Source organism: Melospiza georgiana, chromosome 6, assembly GCF_028018845.1.
Source record: "Melospiza georgiana isolate bMelGeo1 chromosome 6, bMelGeo1.pri, whole genome shotgun sequence".
Classification (NCBI taxonomy): domain Eukaryota; kingdom Metazoa; phylum Chordata; class Aves; order Passeriformes; family Passerellidae; genus Melospiza; species Melospiza georgiana.
In genome coordinates this window covers 21,078,419-21,101,312 of record NC_080435.1, presented here as the reverse complement: position 1 = coordinate 21,101,312, position 22,894 = coordinate 21,078,419, and the positions used below count along the sequence as shown (strand labels likewise).

Sequence of the window (22,894 nt, the reverse complement as noted above, 5' to 3'; positions counted from 1 at the left end):
ACTCAGAGTTGGCTGAGCCATAAGGCAAATAACTGGATGCAAAATTCTACTTTCTCATCTTCCAAGTCAGCAGGAGACCCTGCATGGGCAGAGCCCAGGAACATCCACTCCCCCACCTCTCCTGAGCAGCCTTGTCACTGGTATTCCTCAGCATGGCCTGGACCCGCTCCACTCTCTTTGCCTCCATCCGCTTCTTAATGTCTTTAATGTTGCTGTGGAGAGAAGAGAGGAGATACAGCCTGGTTACCAGCCCCAGACAGCACAGCAGTCCTCCAGCCACAGCCTTCTGGAGTGTTCCACTGTCCAGAAACACCAAATGTGGGAGACTGTGCAGCAGGAGGCCTGGAGTCTCAAGGATATTTTGAGTCCTGAGTCAGGATATGTCCTGGCCCAGCAGTGGAAGCAGCACATGCTAAAGGCAAGTGTAAGAAAGAACAAATGTACAGGAAATTTTCCCTCCTCCACCTTCCCAGTTTCCAGTCTTTCCATCTTTCCTCCAGTATCCAAACAGGTATCATGTTCCATGATGTCACTTGTACTTTAGAGTTTACCTTCACTTTTGGATTTCACAGCTCTTTGCTGTGAGAAGAACAGCACTTAATTTATACACAACGTGACAGACAGGCCCAAAACATTGACTGGATGTCCCATCCTTCTTTCCACTGAGAAACAGTGAGCAATCACTTCCCTCTTCCAGACCATTCATGATTTACACATTCCTGTCTCATTCCCTCAAACATCTGTTCTCCTAGCTGTCCCATTTAATTCCTTTTTGTGCACAAATTGCTCCCCAGTGCTGGCTGTTCTTCTTGGCCTTTCAAAGACTTCCATTTGTTTGAGATGGCACACTGAGAAGGGGACAGCTCTATGCAGATGGATCCAGTGGCACAAGGCTGACTCAACCTTTTTTTTGTTTCCCTGTACAATTCCCAAAATCCCGTTTGCTACTTTGGCCACTGTAGAGCTGGGAATGAAGAACATCCACAGCAGCTGAAGATCTCTTACCTGAGTGCCAAAACCAGTGCACTGGTGGGCTATGGCCAGGGTTTTCCATTCACATTATTGTATATTTATTCCTGCTGAACTGAACTGCCATTTCACTGCCTGTTGCTGCAGATCTTGGAATCTTTCTGGAGCTTCTCCCAGTCAGGGAGATGTGACTGTACTAATGACATCCTACTGTCAGCAAAACATTACCTGGCTACTCACCTGTTTCCTTAGACTTGCGTGAATATGCTGAATAGCTGAGTGAAGGGACTCTGGTTTGTACAGACACAAAAGAGGCAGTTTTATATGAATTTGCAACTAAAGACTGAGACAGCATTTAATGGGAAGTAGGAATGAGTGAGGATTCCAGCTTCAGGGCAAAGTTCTTGTAAGAACAAATGGATACATGTCTGGCTAGAAACTGGTCAATTGATTCTGCCAGTTTGTTTAAATACTGGAGCCAAGATGCTCAATTGACTTAGAGCACATCAGTCCCTGGAAGGGATTAATGTGAGGTCTCGACTGTAAGAGCCAGAGGTGGCAGCCAGGCACCAGCAGTGTATTTCCTATCCTTCCCCATCAGTGGCTCCAGGCTGCTGCTCACTGCAGATGGAACACTGTATCCTGCTCGGTGCCTCATGGCAGGAACACTGTTCTGGAGATCACAAGAGGCATCTTCCCCCATACCATTGTGTGAGATCCCCTGTCACATCCCCCTGCCTCAATTTCTCACCATTCTCCCTCCCTGGCTGCAGAGCAGAGCTGTGAGATCCAGCAGAAAGTGCTGCCTGGAGCAGAACCTGGCATTGTTTGTGATTCCACTGCCATATTTACCTTTCCGATGTGTCCCTCAGCACCCGCAGCTCAGCTGCCTGCTTCTCCCTGGCCAGCTCCAGGATCCTGGCAACTTGCTGTTTAAGGGATGAACACAAGAACCAAAAGGGAACAAAGCAGGATGAGACACTGCACCTCATCCAGTTGCACCCAAGCCAGCTGTACACCTCCCTGTACTGAATTCCAGGAGCAACAAATTCTGAAACCCTGAGGCTCAGTGCAAACACTGGCACAGGAGTGAGCTCAGCTGTACATGCAGGCCCCACTGTGCCAGTGGACTGCACTTGTGAGACAGGAAGGTTTCATCCCTAGCTCCTCTCCCAGGTAAGAAACCTGATTCCCAGGTGAGCCAGTGCCCAAGTGTTATCTTCCCCTCAGGGTTGCACACAGCTTGCAAGAGGCCTGTCAAGCCTAAGGTGCACCAGGGAACTGAAGATATATCTGTGCAAATTCCTTCAGAAAACACTAATGGGAACAGGCCTCCCAAGCCTGGAATCGCTCCCCTTTCATTGGGACAGATAGCATATGCTGGATTTACCATCACCACCCTCCCACGGCCTGCACTCTGTCCCCAGGCACCACCGTGGCTCCTTCTGGCCTTGGCTGAGCTCAGCCTGCAGGACTCCCCTCGCCTGGACTCTGACTTCCACCAAGTCAAACAGCAGAACATGCTCTGATGGTGCCACTGGTGAGCCCTCAGCCCACCCCCACATCACCCCAGCTCCCGGGCTTCTGGAGAGGTGGCACCTGGCAAGGTGTGAAACCACTAAACACCACATTAACTCCATGCCAAGGCATCAGAAGAGCTGGAACAGATGGAGCATGATGTGCTCCAGGGCAATGCTACTCTTGTTTTAAAAAATAGCAGACATATAATAAGCTTCATGTCTTCATTCTCAGTTACCTGGTGTGTGCATGTGTCAGGTATGTTCTGGGCCCACATTCCCAAGCTCAGTTTAGTGAATAACTTGGGATTTTTGGGGCTGTCCCAGGACACGTTTTGAGGTCACTCGCAGTCCTCACCTCGGTAGCATGCTGCTCTTTCTTCCTTCGGATGCAATTGTGGTGCTCCTCCCCAAGGTGGATGAGGTCCCTCTCCAGCCTCTCCCTCAGCTCCACGAGCCAGTGGCAGTCAATGCTCTCTGCTGCTTTCACAGGATTTGCACTGGTACCAGCATCACCTGGGGTCACGCTCCTGCAGAACAGAACAGGGGCCGTGCTGCTTCTCGCCACACCAACACAATCCCAATCTTCCCACCCACCCTCAGTGAGAACAACCCAGGCATGTGCACATGCCTGCACTGCTCCGTCTTCCTGTAGAGAAGGGAAGGCCATGCTTCCCTGGGGATCCTTGTTTGGTTTGGGAAGGTGACCCCAGGCTGTGGTTACCTCTTCTTCTGTGTTTTCCTTGTGCGTATTGTCCTTTTCTTGTCCCCAGAGCAGGCCAGCTCTGAAAAGAGCACCGAGTATTTCTGCAGCAGCTCCTCCCTCTGTTTGCTTCCCTTCCACTCCAGCTCCCTCAGCTCCTTCTCCTGCCTCTTGAGCAGCTTCAGGAAGCGCTTCTTCTGCTGCAGCTCAGCAAGGGTGATTGTCTCAGGCTCTGAAACACAAAATAAAAAGGCTGAACAGTGCCAGCTCCTTCCCAAGGCTTGGAGTGGGGAAACTGGAGCATACAGCTCCAATACAAGCACCTCAATCACCACATCCAAACCAGAGCCCCCTCTGCTCCACACCTTGGGATGCCTCTCCCCAGGTACATATTCTGTCCTGGCAAACCCTTTTCTTTAGGAATAACTTCTAAAAAAGCAGTGTACATAACAGTAATTTGCCAACATATCCTGAGTGAACCAGGTTTCCTCTTGTGCCTTCAGTTCAGTTTTCAGGCACAATTAGGCCTCGTGTTTGCAGGAATTGGCATTACACTGCATTCAGGCACCCAGAAGCAGGTGAACAACATGTTGCAGAGGGAGTGCAGCTGTGCTGAAGGAAGCCTGTCCTGGAACCCCAAGATTCCTGGGATTTATCTTTAGTGCTGGCTACATCAGGAAGGGTTGGGACAAGTCTTTTTAATGTGGAAATATAAATTGACAGGCAGGGCCTCAGCCCAGGTGACCAGCACGAGGAGTTACCTGCCATCTGCATTACTTCTAACATGGCTTCATCCTTGGTGAACACTGCTGCTCCTGAAATCCCAAAAGAAGTTCCTGTTAATGTCCCATCTTGGATGTCCAGGTTGGAAAGGGACAGAGGAGAGCTCACCAGAACACAGCCCGTGTGAAGAATGTTGGTGTCAGTACAGAAGAATGAATTAAACTGCCAACATGCTTAAATGCTTGGAAACTTACCTGTGGACCTCTTAGAGGGAGGAATGCTGAGTTTCCTAGTGGAGCCTGCCACCCCATTAGTCTCAGCAGATGAGAGGTTTGTCTGTGTGCCAGGCTTCTAAAACAAAGATCAGAGGTAAATGAAAACTCCATTATTTCAAGCTGAATCCATGCAAGGTGCTCTAGAGAACAGAACCTGGAAAAACTCACCTCCCCTGAGGTATCCTTGAGCTTCATCAAGCACTTGTCCTGCAGGTTGAAGAACTTGATGGGGTTGGAGAGGGCAATAGTGAGATCTGGAAACAGAGAGCAGGGCTTGGCTTGGATAGCAAACAACTCATGGACTCGTTTCCCTGCCCAGTGCAGGACACTGTGAAGAAGGAATAGTTTGTGTTCTCTGCTTGTAACCAAAGTCTCCCTGACAGCACAAGGGAGGGAGGAAGGGAGCCTCCTTCACCTTAGTGCCAGTCCAAGGCCATGGCTCACAACTGATGTTCAGGGTAGCTCTGTGAAGTGATTTTGGGAACTCTGCTCCCAAAAGCCAGGGCCAAGTTAAGATTTTTCCCACCTGCACAGCTGCTTGCTCCAATTCCAGCCCAACATTGTATAAACCTCATCTTTGTAATAAAAATGTGATAAATCGAATTTCTCAGGATTTCCCCAGTGAATAAGATTCATTTGTCTGAACACAGGGAGAGAGAGAGCAAACATGAGAAGTATTCACAAGAGCTCCTGTGGCTGATGCTGTTGCACTCTGGTTTGGTCATGACAGTTGATCCCTCTGGTGAGGCTTCTGTCACATCCAGCTCTGACCCTTCTCAGAGGAAGGTCCCCGTATCTCCAAGATACCCCAGTACCAGCAAGAATCTCCCTTCTCTTCCAGTAGGGAAGAGAATCACTCCTTAAACCTCCCTAAAGGCCCTGTTCTCTGCAGCCCCTGAGAGATGTCGTCTATTCTCTCAAGGAAACCTCTCCCTGCCTCTGAACAAGGGTAGGGCTGACCATTCCACCCTGGAGCCTGATCCACCTGCACTGCACCTCAGGTGGGAGCCAGGCACAGCTGCAGTGGGAGCCTCCACGCTCTTCCCAAGGCAACAAGGCTGTGACAGGATGCTGGCATGCACTCAAGTCCCACCCTGACAAGGAATTGAGGGTGCAGCAGGAAAGCGCTTCCCATGCTGGAAAAATACTTCTGAATCAGAGTTTGGAGGAGGCCAGAAGCGCGCGTGCACACACACACACACACCCCCCACATTCCAGCGCTCCCTACCTGCCCAAGCATCTGGCACATAGTCCTTGATCTCCAGGAACACGAAGAGGGCGGGCATGGTGAGCGGCATGTTGCTCTCGCTGCGCAGGCACACGTGGTGGTAGCCTGGGGCACAGACAGGAGGAAGTTGAGCTGGTGGCATCCTGTCCCTCCCTGTCTGCTCCAGCAGCCCATGGCTCCTCTTTACAGGAGGAGCCTGTATATCATGGGATAATGCCAAAATATGCCATAATGCTATAAAAAGATGGATTTCAAGGTTCCTCTGCCTGTGGGCATGGAGATTAAGGAGCAAAGTATGCAGCTGCTTGTATGGTCTTTATGGCTCCCACTGGACAGGTCTGAAGGGCACAAAAAGCTGAAGCAATTTCCCCTGATTTACCTGGGTGCATTGCGATGATGGGAATGATACGCTGGCCAATGAACTTCCCTCCTTCTTCCCAAGCCACAATTTTGAGAGATGCCAACTCAGGCATCATGATCTAAGGGAAAAGCAGAGTAAGGCACCAGTGTCCTCACCTCACTCCTCATAGCAGCATCCTCCTCCTTCCAACCAAACAATTCCATCTCTTCCAGGATGGCACTGCCATCCTGGAAATTGTAATCCTTGTAATTTAAGGGCACAGTTTATCATAGATATTATTTCTGAATGCCCAGAAACTCCACCAAACAGTCTTCTCAGCCTGCCCAGGATCACAGGTTACCTAAAGACAAAAACAGGGCAACAAACCCTCCAAACCACTGCTTCCACGAAGAACTCACTGGAATGAACTGAAATGGATAATTTAGCAAACATGGTAACATCGTTAATAAAGGCTTTTGACTCCATCCTTCCCTGTATTCTTGTGCCATAAAATGAATTCAAAATTATCCTGCCAGGAGTGAAGCCTCAGAGTGTTTCTGAAAGGAGGATATTTTAGCCAAGTAGGCTGAAAATATCTGTAGCTTCATACTGTGCCTGACAGATGAATTGTATAATGTATACTTGATTTATCTTCCCTGTGCCCTGCAGCTGGATTGGTGATCACTGAATTCCTGGGAAGAGACAGGGCAGCTTTCCATGTTTTGACACAACTGAAAACTGGTCCCATTACTGCTCCAGCTTGGCTGTTTCTCATTGACAGTTTAACCACAGAAATTCAGTTCCCTTCTGATGCTGGAAGTTTTCCAAACTGATCGGTCTGAAGAGGGCATCATAGAGGGGAGACTTTGGATATCTGATATCTCCAGAACCATTCCCAGCTACCCCTTGTCTGTTCTGGGAAATACTGATGCAGAGTTGTTTTGGATATTGTTGTTTAGATGTTACCTGAGAGTGTCCAAAGCCAGGCTAGAGGTCTCCAGAGGGGAGTCCCTTCTGCTGGCACTGACCTCTGCCAAGCCAATGCTCATAGCCATCAGGAGCTTTAAGGATTTTCTGCCTAAATGACTATCAAATGTTCTCACCTTTTCAAAAACAAAAGCCTCCTCCTTCCACACAGGGTTAATGGAGTTGGCTGTGGAGGTCAGTTTGGTTCTGTGTTTGCGTTTGGCATCCCTTGGCAGCCCAAGGAGCTCCACTTCCACGTAGGTCTTCACGCTGCGGTCTGAGAGGAACTGACCAGAGAGTACCTGTGAACAAAACAAACAGAGTTAGCAACTGCTGGGAAGAATAAAACAGAGGGACCCACCCATTCCTTCACCTTAAAGTCACTCTCCCACTCCAAAACAGCTTTTCTGCTCCAGCTCTTCTTTTACCTTCACCTCTGTTTCTTGCTTCAGCACTTCCTCTCTCCCTACCAGCACAGCCTTGGCTCCCTCTGCACGGCAGATGCTCATTTTCCATTTTCATGTGATTATGATTAATTTAAAATAGCGACAAGCCTGGGAGTTGCCACAGTAACGCTTTCTCACAGGACTCCATGGGTTCATGTGGCACTAAGAGTCCCCCTGGGTGACAAAGGACAGGGTCCCCAGGCTGTACTTGCCGTGACACAGACAGTAGTGGCCACCAGCCCGTCGATGCGGTCCACAGAGAAGGGGTCCAACTGCTTGTCGGGGCGCCGCATGAACTCGTGCTTGAGCAGGTACCCACACTGCCCATTGAACTCAAACAGGGCCATGTTCTGCTGCATGGGCACATCTGAGAGCAGAGCAACACAGTGAGACAGGGCTGGGGGGGACAGGCAGCCTGTGTGCTGGGAGGGAGCTGAAAGCTGCCGGAAGCTCCCAGCCCCTGCCAGCCCCAGCTCACAAAGCTATCTTGAAAACTAATTAAGCCTCTCAGCACCCTACAGGGAAAAGTATTACAGCAGCTGTTGTAAGGAAGGGAAGTGGTTTGCTTGTGCTTGCACCTTAAGTCATGGGCAGAACTAAATTAAAACCTGCTTTAAGGACCACCTGCTATTTTTGGGTGGGAATAAGTAACTGTCTGAGCTCCTCTGCGCCTTCCCCCTTTCATTTTGGGCTTCCTCTGAGGCCATCTTCTGTCTGACACTAGTGAGGACACTGCCTGGTGGTTGCTGCATCTGTCTGCACTGCCATCCTCTTCAGAACCAACCTTGCACTTGCTCCCTTTTGTCTCCTATGCTCTATACATAACACAGCCCTCTGAGGAAGGAAGAGGGGTAAGGTACAGCTTTCTCTCAAAGCTTTTCTTTCCTTCTTATGCTGGTTGTGCAGCAAAGAAAGGCCTTTCCTCCCTGGTCAGGTCAAAATTCTGGAAATAATGGCACAGACAGGTCAGTGTTGTGGCCAGATGGAGCTCTGCCTCTTCCTTGTAGAGGTAGCAACTTGGGGGATGGGAGCTGCAGGTGCCGTCATGGATATGATTCAGTGTGACATTGTGGAAAAGGACAGCCAGGGACAGTGCCCAGACACAGGGCGACAGCAGTCCATATGTGTGCATGCCAGGTCTGTGCTGGGCATGGAAAAGTGCTGTTGGTCTGTGGGAGATCAAATCAGAGGAGAGCAGCACTTTGGGAAAAGGCACGTGGAACAATGACCAGGGAAATGGCAGAAAAGGAAGGGACAGAGACCAGGAGCACCTGGGGACCAGCAGTGCCTGACCTCACCTGCTCGGAGGCTGGAGCACACCCTGACACTCACCCATGGTCTGGAAGTTGAGTGCCACCATCTGACAGCCGACATTCCAGAACATCTGGGGCTGATAATTGGACGAGTCCATCCGGGTGCCTTTGGGGTAAATGCGGCTCATCTGCCACTTGTTGTATCTACAGGCTCTATAGGAAACACCATTCCTGTTGTGTCCTGGGGCCAGCCCACTTATTCCCATTATAAAAACTGTTGGAGCTCTGCTGCCAAATGCTCAGAGCCTTCCAGACAAGACCCCAGGGAGGCTCAGGCTCCTTGTCCATACACTTTTCACTTAAGGACAAGCATCTGGCAGTCTTGACATTTGCTACAGTAGGATGCATCCTGTCAGGAATCTCCCTCACACTCCAAGCACCCAATGGCACTGGGAAAGGGCTGCCAAAAGGATACTCTACAAACTGCACGGGGAACTTGCTCACTAGATCACAAGCCTTGGTCTCGGTGAAGGAAGAGATCACGTAACTCCGGTTCTTCTCTAGAAACAGGAGATTGCATTCAGGAGCAAGGCACGCCCAGCCCCCGTTCTGCACGGGCACTGACACAGGCAGGAAGCACTCGGCCTGCATTCCAAAGGGACTGAGGCTGACTTACTGGCAGAGAGCTCGAAGGAGTTGAATTTGATGGGCTGTATGTAGTTAACCAGGCTGGACATCTCCTCGTACGCCGTCACTTCCAGGCCAGCCGTGCCCTGAGAGGAGAACAATTCAAAAGGGAACAGATGAAGAGACCTTCCCTGGAGATGAAACAAACTGCACCAGGGCCTCCCAGTCAAAGAGCTCTGGTGGCTGCTCTGACCAAAGTGCTCCAGTTTCTCTGGCTCCCCAGTCCTGCAGCTCCATGGTGAGCAGGGGCACAGGATCTCCATGTGGCTGGGCAAAAATGGAATTAAGGCACATAGAGAGGTTCCAGGGAGGATGTACAAAGCCCAGGATCTCTTTGACCCCTCAGAACATGGAGTCTGGGATAAATGGGGATATTGTTTTTCCTCCTCTCCAAAGGATACCAGGGAGATGGAAATGGGAAACAGATTGTTCATTCAAGGGAATGCTGATCTCCTCCCTCCTCCTTCAGCAGCAGCACTTTCAGTAACAACTTCTCAGACCAAGGCTAAGCCTCTCCAACACCCCCAAGGCAAACAGTTATCTCCAAATCATGCACAGTCAGCAGTAACTCCTCTGCCACATTCTTTATGCTTGCAACAAAATTTTTCTTTTTCAGTTTTTACTGCAAAGGTCTTGTCCTGTGGGGGATGGAAAGTCCCCCACAGATTCATTCCCCTTTGCACTTTGGGTTCATCTCTATTCAACAGGGTGAGGCCCCAGAGAAAAATGGAAGCCAGCAAAAATCCAAACAGAAAAGGAAAAGAACCAACAGTGACAGTACCTCATCTGACTGCATCTTTTTAATTTCCTCTTCATCCAGATTTCTGAGCTGTTCATCCTCTTCCTCTGGCTCCTCTTCAGCCACATCACCTGCCCAGACTAAGCACACAGGCCCTTATCAGTGGTATGGATCAGGAGGACACAGACAGGACCCTGCAGGCTGCTGGCAGTGGAGGGCTCTGCCAGACTTCACCACCAAGTAATGCTGGAACACTGAGGGGAAGAATCCTACGATTTTATTGGCCAAATCCAAACATGAACTGGTACACTGAGGATGAGCACACCCAAGAGACCAAACCATTCTGGCTGCAGGCTCCCCTCACACTCAGGAGCAACAAACACTGGGCAGTTTCTCCTCCTAGGTCACATATATTTGTGGGAATAAATGCCCATTTCCAGGTGTTCTGCAGTGATGCTCACCTTGTCCTCACATGACATCATGTGTTCTTACCATGACTGGCACTGTTCTACCACAGGGGCCCTGAGCCCAGGAGGTGATAGGAAGGGAGGAGAGAGGGGCTGAAGGTTTTATGAACCTCCAAGACCCTCATGGTGAAGAACTAGGCTGTGGTGAATTTGTGGTTATCAGAGAGCTACAAGCAGTAACAAATTATTCCCCTTCCCTCAACCCAAAAGCCAGAGTGTATCAGTGGATCACTAAGGGATGACCTGATGGGCAGGTAAATGATCTTCTCTTTTGGTTGGACTAAGTGTTCAAAGTATTCTGAAGATTTAATTTCTCTTCCAATTTTCTGCTGCTGCTTGGAATAACTGACTTAATTACTAGTGCTGGCTTGTCCCAAGCTCACCAAGTATTGAGTGATTTAGAAGGCTTTGCCCATCAGTGTTATTATTCCACTTTCCCTTCAGACTTACCAGTATCTTCAGCATCCACAGAGATTGGCTGCTCAGTGGTTTCTGGTTCCGCGTTCCTCCCTTTCTTCAAAGAGCTCTGCCTCTTCCCAGACATAGATTGGTTCTTTTTGTTTTTAATCAAGATTTTCCTTAAGAGATCCTTAGGACTTGGGAGAGGAACTCCTGGCTTCAGCTGTAACAGATAAACTTCATCACAAAATTCAAACACTGACCTCTCTTGTCCCCCTGGCCAATTGCCAGTGCACAGACACATCTCTCACCCACTATACTCCTAACTTCCTCCATCTGCCAGCTAGGTCAATGCAGATTTTTCCTAAGATTTCACCTGTGGTTTCAGACCAGCATTTTGCACCTGTCAGCTCTGCCATGCTGCCTAGCCACCCATTCTGCTAAAAAAAACCACCTAGATGGCCTGAAGCCACATACCTCTGGCTTCCCATTCCACCTACTTCTCTCATTATATCCCAGATCCTCAGTCCCTCCTCAGTACTCAGGCCACGTTTAAACACTGCCTGCAGCAGATTTAAAAAAGATCCCAGAGGAGGTGGCTCAAGACAAGGACATGTGACAGTCTGCACAGACAGCAAAGGCCTGTAAATAGCTTAGCTGATCTCTTGAACTGTTCCCCCTTCATCCCTCTGTTCCTATTGCCTGGACATGGGGCTAGACAGTGGGCAGTTGCTGCTGGCTCACTGCTTCTTTCCAGCTCTTCTTTGGGTCTCAGTGCTTTCAAACAGATGCCGTGGCCAGGTACCTCAGCTATCCCTCCTCTGTGCACCCCAAGGATCTGCCTCATGTCCTGCAGAACACAGATCCTGCTCAGATGTTTAAAACCATGTCTCCTGGCAGGGCAGTTGTCTCACCAAAGGTGTCACTGGGGCCACAGAAATACCTGTTGTACAGGTAAGATGAAGACTGAGGTCAAGCAGAGGAGGAGCTTTCCTCAGCTTTTCCAAGCACATGACACTGACCTGCCCACCTGTGCCTGGAAGGGAATATTTCCAGGCTACAAGCAGGATTAGGCCTTTGCTCCTGTTTCCAAGTGCTGGCAGACAGAGCTGGACCAGTGTCACATACAGAACACACCTTGTACCCTCTGTATATCCTTGGCCACCCAGAGCTCAGTGCCCAGAGCCCCTCAGGTGACAGAGTGCTAAACAAGAGTTTTCCACCTATCTCTATGAACCAGGATCCATGTCCATGGCATTGTATCTGTTGCTGTGGCACCCCCCAGCACCAGGAGTGACCAGGTTTTCCAGAAAGGCCTCGCCAGTGGTCTCCTGCCCCAGCTCCTCATACCGGGTATTTCTCCAGTGGCTCTGTCAGCAGCATGTCTCCAAAAATTGTTCGGCAGTACTCGGCCATCTTTGCCTGCTGCTTGGGCCTAAGAGAGATCAGGCAGGAGTGAAGAGGAAAGCAAATGCCCAAAATCAGAGTTTGGCATGAACAAAAGGTGTCCATGTCCTCTACCCAGAAAACCATCTCAGCTATGCAGATGTTAAGGTCCCATTCCCAAGCCAACTCCTATGTTCATACTCCGTAATCCTAAGGTAAAAGGCTGCACAACTGTGATCACCCCACTCTGCAGGTTAAGGCTCATCTTTCAGCTCTGACCCACCTTTGGTTGCTTCAGAGACCTCAATTAACGCTTCACTTCAGCTCAGCACTCTCTTAAAACCCAGCAGCCCTTGCCTGTGTATTTTCTGCTCTGGACACAGCAGCCAGTTCTCCCAATCACCAAATACTCACGAGTCCACGTGGTTCTCGAAGGACAGGATCACAGGGTACGGAGATGTTTTAAATGCACTTTCTGCAATGGCCTCGATGGCATCCTGAGGGAGAGGCCATGGTCAGAGAGAAGCTCAGCAGTCATTAATAACAGCTGACCTCCCACTGAACAGACTCCATAACTGTCTCTCAGGAGCTCCTTTCAAAGTGACTAAACTTCTCCCAGTAAGCTGAGAAGTGTTGTCTTTGTCACACCTGCCCAGATTTCCAGTTCCAGAGGATGCACTCTGAGCTAAACTCAACAGCTTGCACCAAAATGAAGCTGAAGGTGAGATTTTGGTTTTGCTGCACAGATCAGTTTACACATCACTGCACATGAGAGTGTGTGGCCAGAGGGACAAACCCCTGCCCCAAGCACCTTGAACTGGCACAGAAAGGTGTGTGCAGCACCACATTAAACCACTGCAAGCTCTATCCATACTTACCTCTGAACCTGCCCAATTTTCTATCATTTCTGCTGCTTATAAAATCCTTTTGCCTGGCAGCAAAGAGAGCTGGAGTGTTCAGTTACCAGCTGTGCTGACATTTCAAATGCAAATACCATGGAAACCTTTCCAGCATTAATGATGTAAGAAAAAATAATATTTTCCCCAAGCCCCTGTTAAACTGCCACAAACTTTCCACTATTTTCCTTTCTGGTCCTGCTAATTGGTAAAGAAGTGCCATTTGCTCCTTTGCAATTAGAGTCCCCCGATCATCTCAAATCCTGGATCAGCCATGACCTCAGTAGGGAGGGAGGCTGCCATAGCTGCTCCTCCATGGACCACTGGGAGTCTGTCACAGAAGCCTCCAGGCTCTCAGGAGAAGCCTCAGACAATGCTACTAAAAGGCCACAGGAGTTTTAGTGGAAGGAAGGACTATGTGTTATGTAAAACCCAAACCCAGCACATGCTGTGTTAGCAGGTTATAATTTCCTTGAGAAACGGTCCCAGGCTTCAGCAGCACTCTGCAATTACAGCAGCTACAAATGCCATTATTTCTGTTCCATCTGCAGTGAACTGCTGTGCAAAAAGCAGCAGTGATAGCACAGGGCTTTGGAAATAACTGAGTCTGAGGACAATACCTCTGACCTTAAGGACTGCTTTGGTTTGTTGTTTTTTTCCCCTTCACACATAAATATTTTAGTAATAGTGAAGTGTGGGAATTGGGAGGAAGATACAGAAGAAAAATAAAGAGCTGGAAAAAAACATCTAAAGTGCCTCTACCTGTTGGCAGCAGCTGTGTAAAGGAGTGCAGAAAAAAAGTCAGTGTGATGCCTTTATATGTAACTTGCAAGCTGTGGATAAATGCCCTGTACTGCCTGGCTTTGTGCTGTGCTTCCAAAGGCTGGGAGCTGAATCCTCAGGGAAGCCAGCTGCTCCACACAAAACACATTCCAACACTCAGGTCATTAACAAGGAATTGAACCCTGTTCTTCCAAAAGCCTCCACTTGAGGCAGTCAGCCATAGAAACCTGCTGCAGACCAGATTAACTCATTTAACTGTGTTTCCTGTTCGCTCCTCTGATGTGCCTCTATCTATAAACCCCCCAGCCTCCTGCCAGTTCTGTGCATCCATCCTGTGGCACAGCCCTGTGTACACACACACCTCTGCTCAGCCGTCTCTCCATGGCTTCTGCCTGACTTCCCACATCTCCCTCATCCATCCATCCATCCATCCATCCATCCATCCATCCATCCATCCATCCATCCATCCATCCATCCATCTTCATCTAGCTATCAACCTCTCTTCTACTCCTCCCATTCCAAAACTGTACAAACTCCAGCCTAGTGCTTATCTGTTCACTCTTCCTTCTACCCACACATTCATTCACTTGTCACCTCGCCATCAGTCTTTTCCTCTCAAACATCCTCAGCCATCTGGCTCCCTCAGCAATCAGTCTAAAAGCAGGCAGGGGAAAGCATCCATGGAGAAAGCTCTTCACTACCTTAAAGAGGATCTCAGTTGTCATGGTGAAGCCGTGGGTGATGATGGGCTCCTCATCCGGGGGCCGGCCCTTCCAGCAGTCCAGCTCCACGCAGCGGCAGCCGGCCAGCAGCGTCTGCCGGTACATTTCGGGAGAGGACGTCCCAGAAAACTGCCCAGCTGCAGGAGAGAGGCTCAGTGTTAGCTACTCACACAGGACAGCTCCTGCACACACAGGGGCAACAGGAGTCTCTGCCAGCCTTCAGCAGGTGGATGCAGCAGACTGACAAGATGTTTTTGGTTGCAGGGTGACACTGCTTCATGTCACACAGCATTTAGAGTCAGCCCAGCCCTCAAATCCCCCAGGGCACACACATCTGCCAGGTTGATTGTGTCCCTCCCCTGTCCCTGGGTGTGCCTGGCCTGGCACAGCCCTACCTGTCAGATAGGTGTTGTGTGAGGAATTGATGTAGTAGTGTGAGAGTGGCTGGGTCATGTCCTGGTACAGCATCAGCTTGTCCAGCACTATCAGGTTGTTCTCAGGGCCACAGAGGAACCAGACCATCCCCTCTGGAGACAGCTGCCCTGCATGGCAAACAGAGCTGTTCAGAGTCGCCAAACAGAACGGTTCTGGCCTCTCTTTGGAGGTGGAAAGAGAGTTGTGGGAACAACAGGGAGTTGTGGGAAGCAGGCTGGCTGCTCCCCTGGAAAGCAGGATGGCAGAGGGCACAAGATCTTCTGCTCTGTCATCCCACCTGTATAGCAAGAGCTTTGGACTGAACAAGACTCACCTCTCTGGACGTTAAACCCACTGGGCTCATACTTCTCTATCAGGCTCTGCACCTGCTCAGGTTTGGCTGGTGGGAAGAGGACGTCATTGAGGCGGGTGTCGCGCTGCTTCTTGTTGATGAACTTTGCCAGGTGATCTTTGGTCATGTAGGGCTTTGCTTTTAGATGGCTGCAGTGAGAGAATCACAGAGGGGCAGAGGTAAGGCTTGGGAATTACCCCAGAAATCTTTTCACACAGGAGAGGTTGATCCTTCCTCAGGTTGATCCTCCCTCTGGGCCCATATATTTCAGAGTCCTATAGCACACTGAGGTCTCATCCTTTTTATTCAGGCCATGAGTGAAGGCATTAAGTGACCTGGGATCCTGCCCTTCACAAACCCCATGACACCAAATCCCTTCCTTCCTGTCTATCTTTTGCCACAAGAGACCAAGTTCTGGGCTGTGGCTCGAGGGAAACTTACTGTGAGGTAAATATCTCATCAATCTCAGGCCGTGGACACAGATTCATGAGGAACGTCTTGTACACCGGGACGGGGAAGTCCTCGGGGTTGATGGCATCATTCTGAGAATGCAATGAAGATGTGTCAGGACCACAAACCCGGGACAGCTCTTACCTGTCATGAACACCCACAGCTCAGCACTCGGCTGTGACAACCCCAGTAATGACTGGAACATCTGGGCCAGGTGTTGCTGCTCCTTGTGCCACACAGTGCACGTGCTGGAGTCACAAGTGTTACTGGAAGACACTAAGAGCTGAGGCCAGCAGGCCAGAGTTAAAGCCTGGCAGTGGTAGGGTAAGGTAAACAACTGTGAGCATCTTGGCTGATGGTTTTTCACAGCCAAAGGCATCTCAGTCAGGGCAGGGAAAGAGATCCTTCTCAAGCTCATGAGACTTCTGGATACCCAGAGAAACCCTTACCTTGCCATTAGGCAGATGACAAGCTCTTAATGCTTCTTCCACCCTCTTCTTGTCTGCAGGGAACATCTGAAAAATACTGACCAGACAGGCAAACAAACATCACCATGGGGCAGGACAGAGGCTGGGGGGCTGGAGCTGCAGGCAGTGCAGGACACTCCACATACACAGCAAGGGAGACGGGCAAGATAACTGCAAACATGAACCAGCAAAGACAGACAGTGTTTTTCCAGGGCAGTAACTGAGGTACTGACTTTGATAAACCTACACAGCATTTTTTGACTGCTGATTTAAAGCAGAAGTTCTGTATTTCTGCAGTGGACTCTGTAAGAGCCCTGTCACTCAAAATCCCTCTCCTGTCCTTTGCTGCCCCTCTTGGAGGTGCTTCCTATGGTACCGGGGAGAAGTAACAATAACTGAACTTCCCCTCCTTTTAGAACATCCCTGCACATCCACCCAGAACATCCATGGTCTCCACCACGGATAAATCCTCCTGGATTTGTAAGTGCATGGAGGCACTTAACAGCCTCGGTTCTGTTAAGTTCCTGGAGTCACAGGTGCTCACAGCAAACAGGGGAACAAGGAGTGTCCTGTGATGCCTGGTGGGGGTGCAGCAGCTCATGCAAACCCTGCCCTTTGCAAGGCAAAACTGCAGCAGCCTTGGTATGATTCCAGAGCGATTTACATATTTAAAGGAAAAGCAAATGCTTGTGGAATTTTCAGAATTTTAGGAGTTTTGAAAGCTTTATGTTTACCTATAGCTAGCCTTTACTAGAATTTTTTTACCCTGCAGTACTAAGTATTTTTATAAACCTTGCTCTTAATGTGGACTATTTAATGGTCTGCATTTATACCATTCTGCAAGAAGTGGGCACTGAGGAGAGGTACATCCTGTATCAGATATTTTTTTCTAGTTTTTTCCAGAGGAATAAGCTGGTTTCTCCCTGCAGCAATGCTACCTTGCTTGCATTTTAAAGATTAATTCAAAGCACTCTTCCCTAGTGTGCTATTCATTATAGACCTACACATTTTTAACAGCCCTTTGATGAATATTCTGGTTTCTGACAATGAAATTCTGCTGGTTGGTGGTTTAGAAAACAAATAACAAAAAATGTGTAGTGTTGAATAAAGCTCAGCCCTCCAGGAGCCCATTTAGTCAGCACAGCCCTAATCCAGCACAGGTCTGCCTTACAAGACACCCTGGAGCCTGTATTTATTTGGGGTAATTAGTGCTCACCTCTTGTGATGCTGTAACACAGCACAGACCTAGAGCAGAGTGGTTCAGAACTTCCCAAATGCACTGTCTGCAGCTTCTTATTCTTAAAACAAAGCATAATTTATGGACCCAAAAGGGAATTCAACATGGCAGTGCTGCCTTTTGTGATTCTATGAGCTAAATCAACACAGAGGAACCACAGGACCAGCCCTGAAGCAATTTTTCTTGGGAAGACACTGAATGGCACAAAATCAATTCCAGATTCATGCCACATAGTGCAGGGGAGGAGGGACAGGCTGGGCTTTCTTTCTCATTCTGATGGGAGCCCTACCTGATGCACAAGGCCAAGCTGGGGACAGGGAAGGACAAATCTCCATCTGTTCTGCTCCTAAGCCAGCACTAACACTGGCCCAGAGGTTGCTTCACTCTCATGCACATCCAGAGCGAAGGCTGAGGGATGGAGGAAGTGGGGAAGGACTGGAGTGCTCACACAGGGAGAAAGAGACAAGAAAAGCAGAGGAGCCCTGCTGCAGGCGAGCTGGGGAATCCAGCAAAGAGCTCTCCAGATGGAGAACTCCTTACAGGAAAGGGAAACAATCCTGCACCTCATCCACTTTTCAGCTCAGGTTTGCGAAATAATCTGTGATCAGAATTTTACCAAAGTTACTTTGTTTTGTTGGTCTTTTCTTGGCAACAAGCAGGAAATTATATCTGTGCTATTTAAGCCATTTCTTGCTGTAAATGAAGGCCACAAAGTTTCCTTTCCAGACTCAAATTACGTGTCACCTATGGCAGTGCAGCAGGAGCACTTCCATGGTCTGGACACAGAGGGAAAGTTCTCCTCCTCTTCAGCGCAGGAAGAGCAGACAGCTGGAGCCACTGAGCAACCATCCTCTCACCAGGTGCTCTGCCTGTAGTCTGACTGAACACACAATGAAACAAATATCCACACTCACTTCCTGACAGGAATCTTTCCCTCTTCATTCAGTTGCAACTTCAGCTTCACTAGACTGTGAAAAAAAACCCAAACAAGATTACAAAAATGCATTTGTACCATCTTAAGAGATCCCACTAAGTGAGAAGAAAGGAAAAACACGCAATTGGGAAAACAATCTAACAGTGAATTGAAAATCGGGGTCCTACAGACCATCAGCTTAACCTTGGCATGACCCAGGCCTTGGTCTGGAGGCTGCCAAGGGACCTGGATGCTTTGAAGTCTTTTTTTTTTTTCAAGCTCTGTCAGAAAGAGCAGGACATGGACATTTCAGAGAAAAAAGTTACTCAGAAAGGACTTACATTTTCTCTAGGAAGGTGGAGCGGGGAGCGTTGTACGTGAGGGGGTTCCGGGCAATGGCCATGATATCCTCAGCCCAGTCCTGGAACAAACAGGGCAGAGGCAGTGGGGCACTACTGATCTGCTCCAGGAAGTACACAGCAAACAGGGAAAGGGCACAGAATCCTGGAATCATTGGGTTGGAAGGGACCTTAAAGCCCATCCAGTGCCACATCCTGCCATGGGCACGGACAGCTTCCATTATTCCAGGTTGCTCCAAGCTCCATCTGACCTTGAACACTTCCAGGAATGGGACAGCCACAGCTTCTCTGGGCTAGCTGTGCCAGGGCCCCTCACCCTCACAGGGAAGAAATTCTTCTCACATTCAATCAAAATCTACCTTCTTCCAGTTTAAAACTCTTACCCCTTATTCTGTCTGAGACTTCTGGGCTTTCCTCTATCATCTTCCTCCTGCCTATAAACATTAGGAGCTAAAACTTTTCTACTTCTCAGCTGCCTATTCATCCACACAAAACACATGAAAGACAACAATGACCAGTTTCTACTGGTCCTTCTCCTGACAGGGCAGAAGCTTCTAGAACTTTGGAGATACCACACCTGACTGGAACATAAACCTGCTTGTTTATAACCTTGTCAGTAATGCTGAAAGAGCTCAGCTTTATGTTTAAACTCCTGTCTTACATTATCATGTCTCCTCCTCTCCTTTCCTGCTCCCCAATGAATATCCCAATCCTTAGAGGTTCCCAGTACTTCCAAGACCTCAGGCCATGATACCTTGCAAATCTCCTCCTTGTAGGCCACAAAGTTATGGAAAGTGAGGTCAACCATATCAGAACCAGATACAATTGTCAGGTTCTTCAGCAGGAAGGTGCTGTGAGGGTGATCCAAGTTAAAAACATCTCGGAGCTTCGGGGACTGCAAAAGAAACAGAACAGAGGGGAGTAATTGGAGAATGAGGGAAAACTTTACCCAAAAAAAACCAGACTCCGATACACACATTGGTTCAGATTCACAGAAAGCATCATCTAAAGGGTTGCAAAATTGCTTAGTGTAATCTTCCTTTCCTTGGCTTTCCTTATTTTTTATCTTTATTCTGGAGTCTGCATTACTGGATCCTCCATGGGACAAATCACCATGACTAACATCCCTGCACAACCCTGAAAAAGTCAAAGCTGGAGACTGCTCTTAAAGAAATTTCTTCTGAAACTTCAGGCTGGACTTGCAAACAAGCAGGGGAGGGTTTGGCCTGCTTGTGCCAGGTGTAACCAGTTGATTTTATCAAAATACACACATTAGAAAGCGTATTAGTGTGACACCCGGTTTTTGGGACCCCCTGTCACTTCAGAGTTGGCTTCTTCCCCTCCAAGCCCCATCTTCTGCTGCTGTCAGTTGGTAGTAGTGGTTTTTCCCACAGCAATTCCAGTACCCTATAGCAATGGCTCACCAGAGACTTGTTTCTTTAAGGCTCATCCGATTAGTGGTACTTGGATTGCAGCACCATATGAAAGTGTTTATAGAATGCTTTAAATTATTCATCATTTTCTGCATTCCTATGCATGGTGTCACTAAGCCAAGGTATCCAAGGTATCCTAGAGTTTTACTGATGGTGCTATTTATAATGGGAAGATAAAAATTTCCATTCCTAGAATAAAGCACAGGAATCCCTTATCTGAAGCAGGACAAATCCCAGTCCAAGCCAAGCAAACAGGGAGCTGTCAGAGCACCTGCTCTCCTTTAGAAACAGGGCAAATCCACAGTCTGGGATTGTTAGAGCAGGTCAGACTTGGAAGTTAAACTGGAGCTGGAATCTGACAGCACCTTTAGGTTTCAGCACCACATCACACACACAGCTGAATACACATTTTATAAGGAACTGCAGAATTTTTTTACTTCAATTTTCCTAATTTCTGAAGCATTTGCTATTTTGTCACAGCAGTAGCAAACAGGCATCTTTAAGAAAAACAGGACAAGGTGGGTTGTAACTCTGGATCATCTGACTGCTGTCTCTTATTTTGGAAAAGCAACTCTCCAAGGGGGTAACTCTGCAGCCTGTTTATCCCAGAGCATTTGGAGGGAGGGAAGGGAAGGAATACGATTTGCCTGTTTTCTACAAGGGGATTTCTAAAATGGCTCCTTCTTGCCTCGTGAGCCATTTTCTTTCACAGAACTGAGCACCACCAAACACCCACATCTCCTTTCCAGGCTCGTGGTAACTCCATGTTGGAGCTCAACTTTCCAGTGCCAGCAGCAAAATGTTGGGATTTTAACTCATCTTGCAAATGCACCAGCATTTGTTCAGCTCCAGGGCTGTACAGGAGAGGAGGCCCAAACAATAGTGAACTTGTGGTTGTGCTGAACTCATTTCCTGTATTTGTTATCCGGGGCTCCACCCACCCCTTCCTTCTCCGCACGCTACTCTCGCTACTCCCTAGCAGACATTTGTTACCTGGCTCTCTCCAGACCTCTCTGACCAGGCCATGTCCCCAGCAAGCCGAGCACTTTTGCCCTTATCCAGGCAGTGATGCATCCAACACCCAAGGAAGATGTGGAGAGAGGACCAGAGACTGTGTGCAGGAGCTCTGAACCTGATGCCACATCATGGCTCTTTCACAACCTGCACTCGTTTAGCACCTTGTGCCACAGCTTTACTCTGGAATTACTCACTGTCACCTTGCAGGCAGCCTTGAAGGAAAAATAGGAACTGCTGCATGAAAATCAGGACACGCATATTAGCCATGCAAATCAGAAGGGAAACACTCTTAGCAAATCTCCTTAAAAAAACCCAGACAAGCAAAAAACAACCTATTAGCAGAGTGGCTGAAATATGGAGTCAGCTGGAGTTTCATGTCCTACCCTCCTGATTTCCCTAAAATCCTCAGCTCTACAGAGATCCATAGTCCAGAGAGAAGCAAATTCTCATGCAAATATAAACAAAGAGTCAGAGACAGACACAGGATGGAGAGGGACGGTCCTTGAGAGGGGGCAGAGCCAACTGACTGCAGGACCTGTTTGTCACTGTGCCCTGACAGAGCTGTGTCTTGTGGCACAAGGACAACACATCTCTTTTGGAGAAGAGAGCTCTTATTTGGTTGTCAGAAGGGAAAAAGGAAGCCCCAAGATATTTGGGGGATGCCTTTGACTCTGGAGGTAACACTCCTGTCCCCGTTAGCCTTGCTGCTCCGTGCTGGAGATATCGGCTGTGGAATGGGGAGGGCCAACCTGTCCCTGTGCCAAGCATCTTAGGGACACAGGCAGACAAAAATCCACAGTGAAGCACTCTCAGCCCTCAGTGTTTTGCCTAAAGGAACTGGAAAATCAGCAGCTCAGAGTCGCAGGCACAGAATAGCCCATGGTATTCTGAAATCCAGCAGGGACACACTGCCAGGGACAGAGAAGAACGTGTCGCTGTGGATGTTGTGGCCCCAGAACTCACTGCACAACGATGGCAGAAGCAGGAGGGCCCAGCATGGCAAAGGTCATCACCCACACATGCCCATTTCCTTGCTCAGCTCCTGCTCCACCACTCATAAATCCTTTGCCAGACACAGGCCGGTACCTGCCTCTCTCTTGCATGCTCACAGATTGGTGCCTCCATATGATCACTCTCCAGTTGGAGGGCTGGAGTTAGACTTAGTTCAGCTCCATCCTGGGCTCACAAGTTGCTCAATCCCAATGCCAGAGCTGGTCAGCCCCTGTGCTGCAGCAGAACCACTGACCACCCACAGTGTTTAGAGCCTGTGGCTCACAGCCACAACTGTGAGGGCACTGTGATTGTCCTGCAGGGTTCCTAAACAAACCCACTGGCTTTAACTTTATCATCTCAAAACATGATGAGTGAAATGCTTTGGTACAATTTTCTTCTTGTACATGTGCAGTTCAGGCTGTAGCTCCAGGTTCAACACCAACAGAATGAGGACAGAGCATGAAGATGGTTTATAATCATGACAGTCAGAAAGTACAACTTTTGTTTTTATTAAAAAAATGTCTGTCTCAAAGCCAATGCCTCCTAAAACATCTAAACAAACCCCAAGACACAGCCAATAGCCAGAAGTCTGGCCTAAAACATCATGTATTTTGGCCTTTATTATTATTAGATTCTCTGTCAGCATTCCAGGGTCTTGGTGCCTTAAAAAAGAAACCACAAGAAGCCCCACAAATGGAGCAGCCCTTATTGTTCCTCATTACTGAAAAGAAAACACAGACCTGATTGTAAATAACAGCCC

The 22,894-nt window shown here is 48.7% G+C and overlaps 1 protein-coding gene across 1 annotated transcript in view; it reads right to left on the bottom strand.

Moving 5' to 3' along the window:
- Positions 1–22,894, bottom strand: part of PLCB2 (phospholipase C beta 2) — a 34,321-nt gene that overhangs the window by 2,079 nt on the left and 9,348 nt on the right. Inside the window, exons 4-29 of the mRNA XM_058027081.1 lie at positions 19,446–19,586; positions 18,674–18,753; positions 18,334–18,387; positions 16,165–16,240; positions 15,707–15,807; positions 15,248–15,414; positions 14,895–15,041; positions 14,479–14,636; positions 12,513–12,595; positions 12,063–12,147; positions 10,764–10,935; positions 9,889–9,986; positions 9,097–9,193; positions 8,896–8,980; positions 8,500–8,624; positions 7,380–7,534; positions 6,859–7,023; positions 5,795–5,894; positions 5,416–5,520; positions 4,356–4,441; positions 4,167–4,263; positions 3,951–4,004; positions 3,211–3,421; positions 2,845–3,016; positions 1,822–1,898; positions 117–212 (exon numbers count right to left, since the gene is read on the bottom strand). Of these exons, the coding sequence (XP_057883064.1) occupies positions 117–212; positions 1,822–1,898; positions 2,845–3,016; positions 3,211–3,421; positions 3,951–4,004; positions 4,167–4,263; positions 4,356–4,441; positions 5,416–5,520; positions 5,795–5,894; positions 6,859–7,023; positions 7,380–7,534; positions 8,500–8,624; positions 8,896–8,980; positions 9,097–9,193; positions 9,889–9,986; positions 10,764–10,935; positions 12,063–12,147; positions 12,513–12,595; positions 14,479–14,636; positions 14,895–15,041; positions 15,248–15,414; positions 15,707–15,807; positions 16,165–16,240; positions 18,334–18,387; positions 18,674–18,753; positions 19,446–19,586 (2,987 nt within the window). The remainder of the gene's footprint in view (positions 1–116; positions 213–1,821; positions 1,899–2,844; positions 3,017–3,210; positions 3,422–3,950; positions 4,005–4,166; positions 4,264–4,355; positions 4,442–5,415; positions 5,521–5,794; positions 5,895–6,858; positions 7,024–7,379; positions 7,535–8,499; positions 8,625–8,895; positions 8,981–9,096; positions 9,194–9,888; positions 9,987–10,763; positions 10,936–12,062; positions 12,148–12,512; positions 12,596–14,478; positions 14,637–14,894; positions 15,042–15,247; positions 15,415–15,706; positions 15,808–16,164; positions 16,241–18,333; positions 18,388–18,673; positions 18,754–19,445; positions 19,587–22,894) is intronic.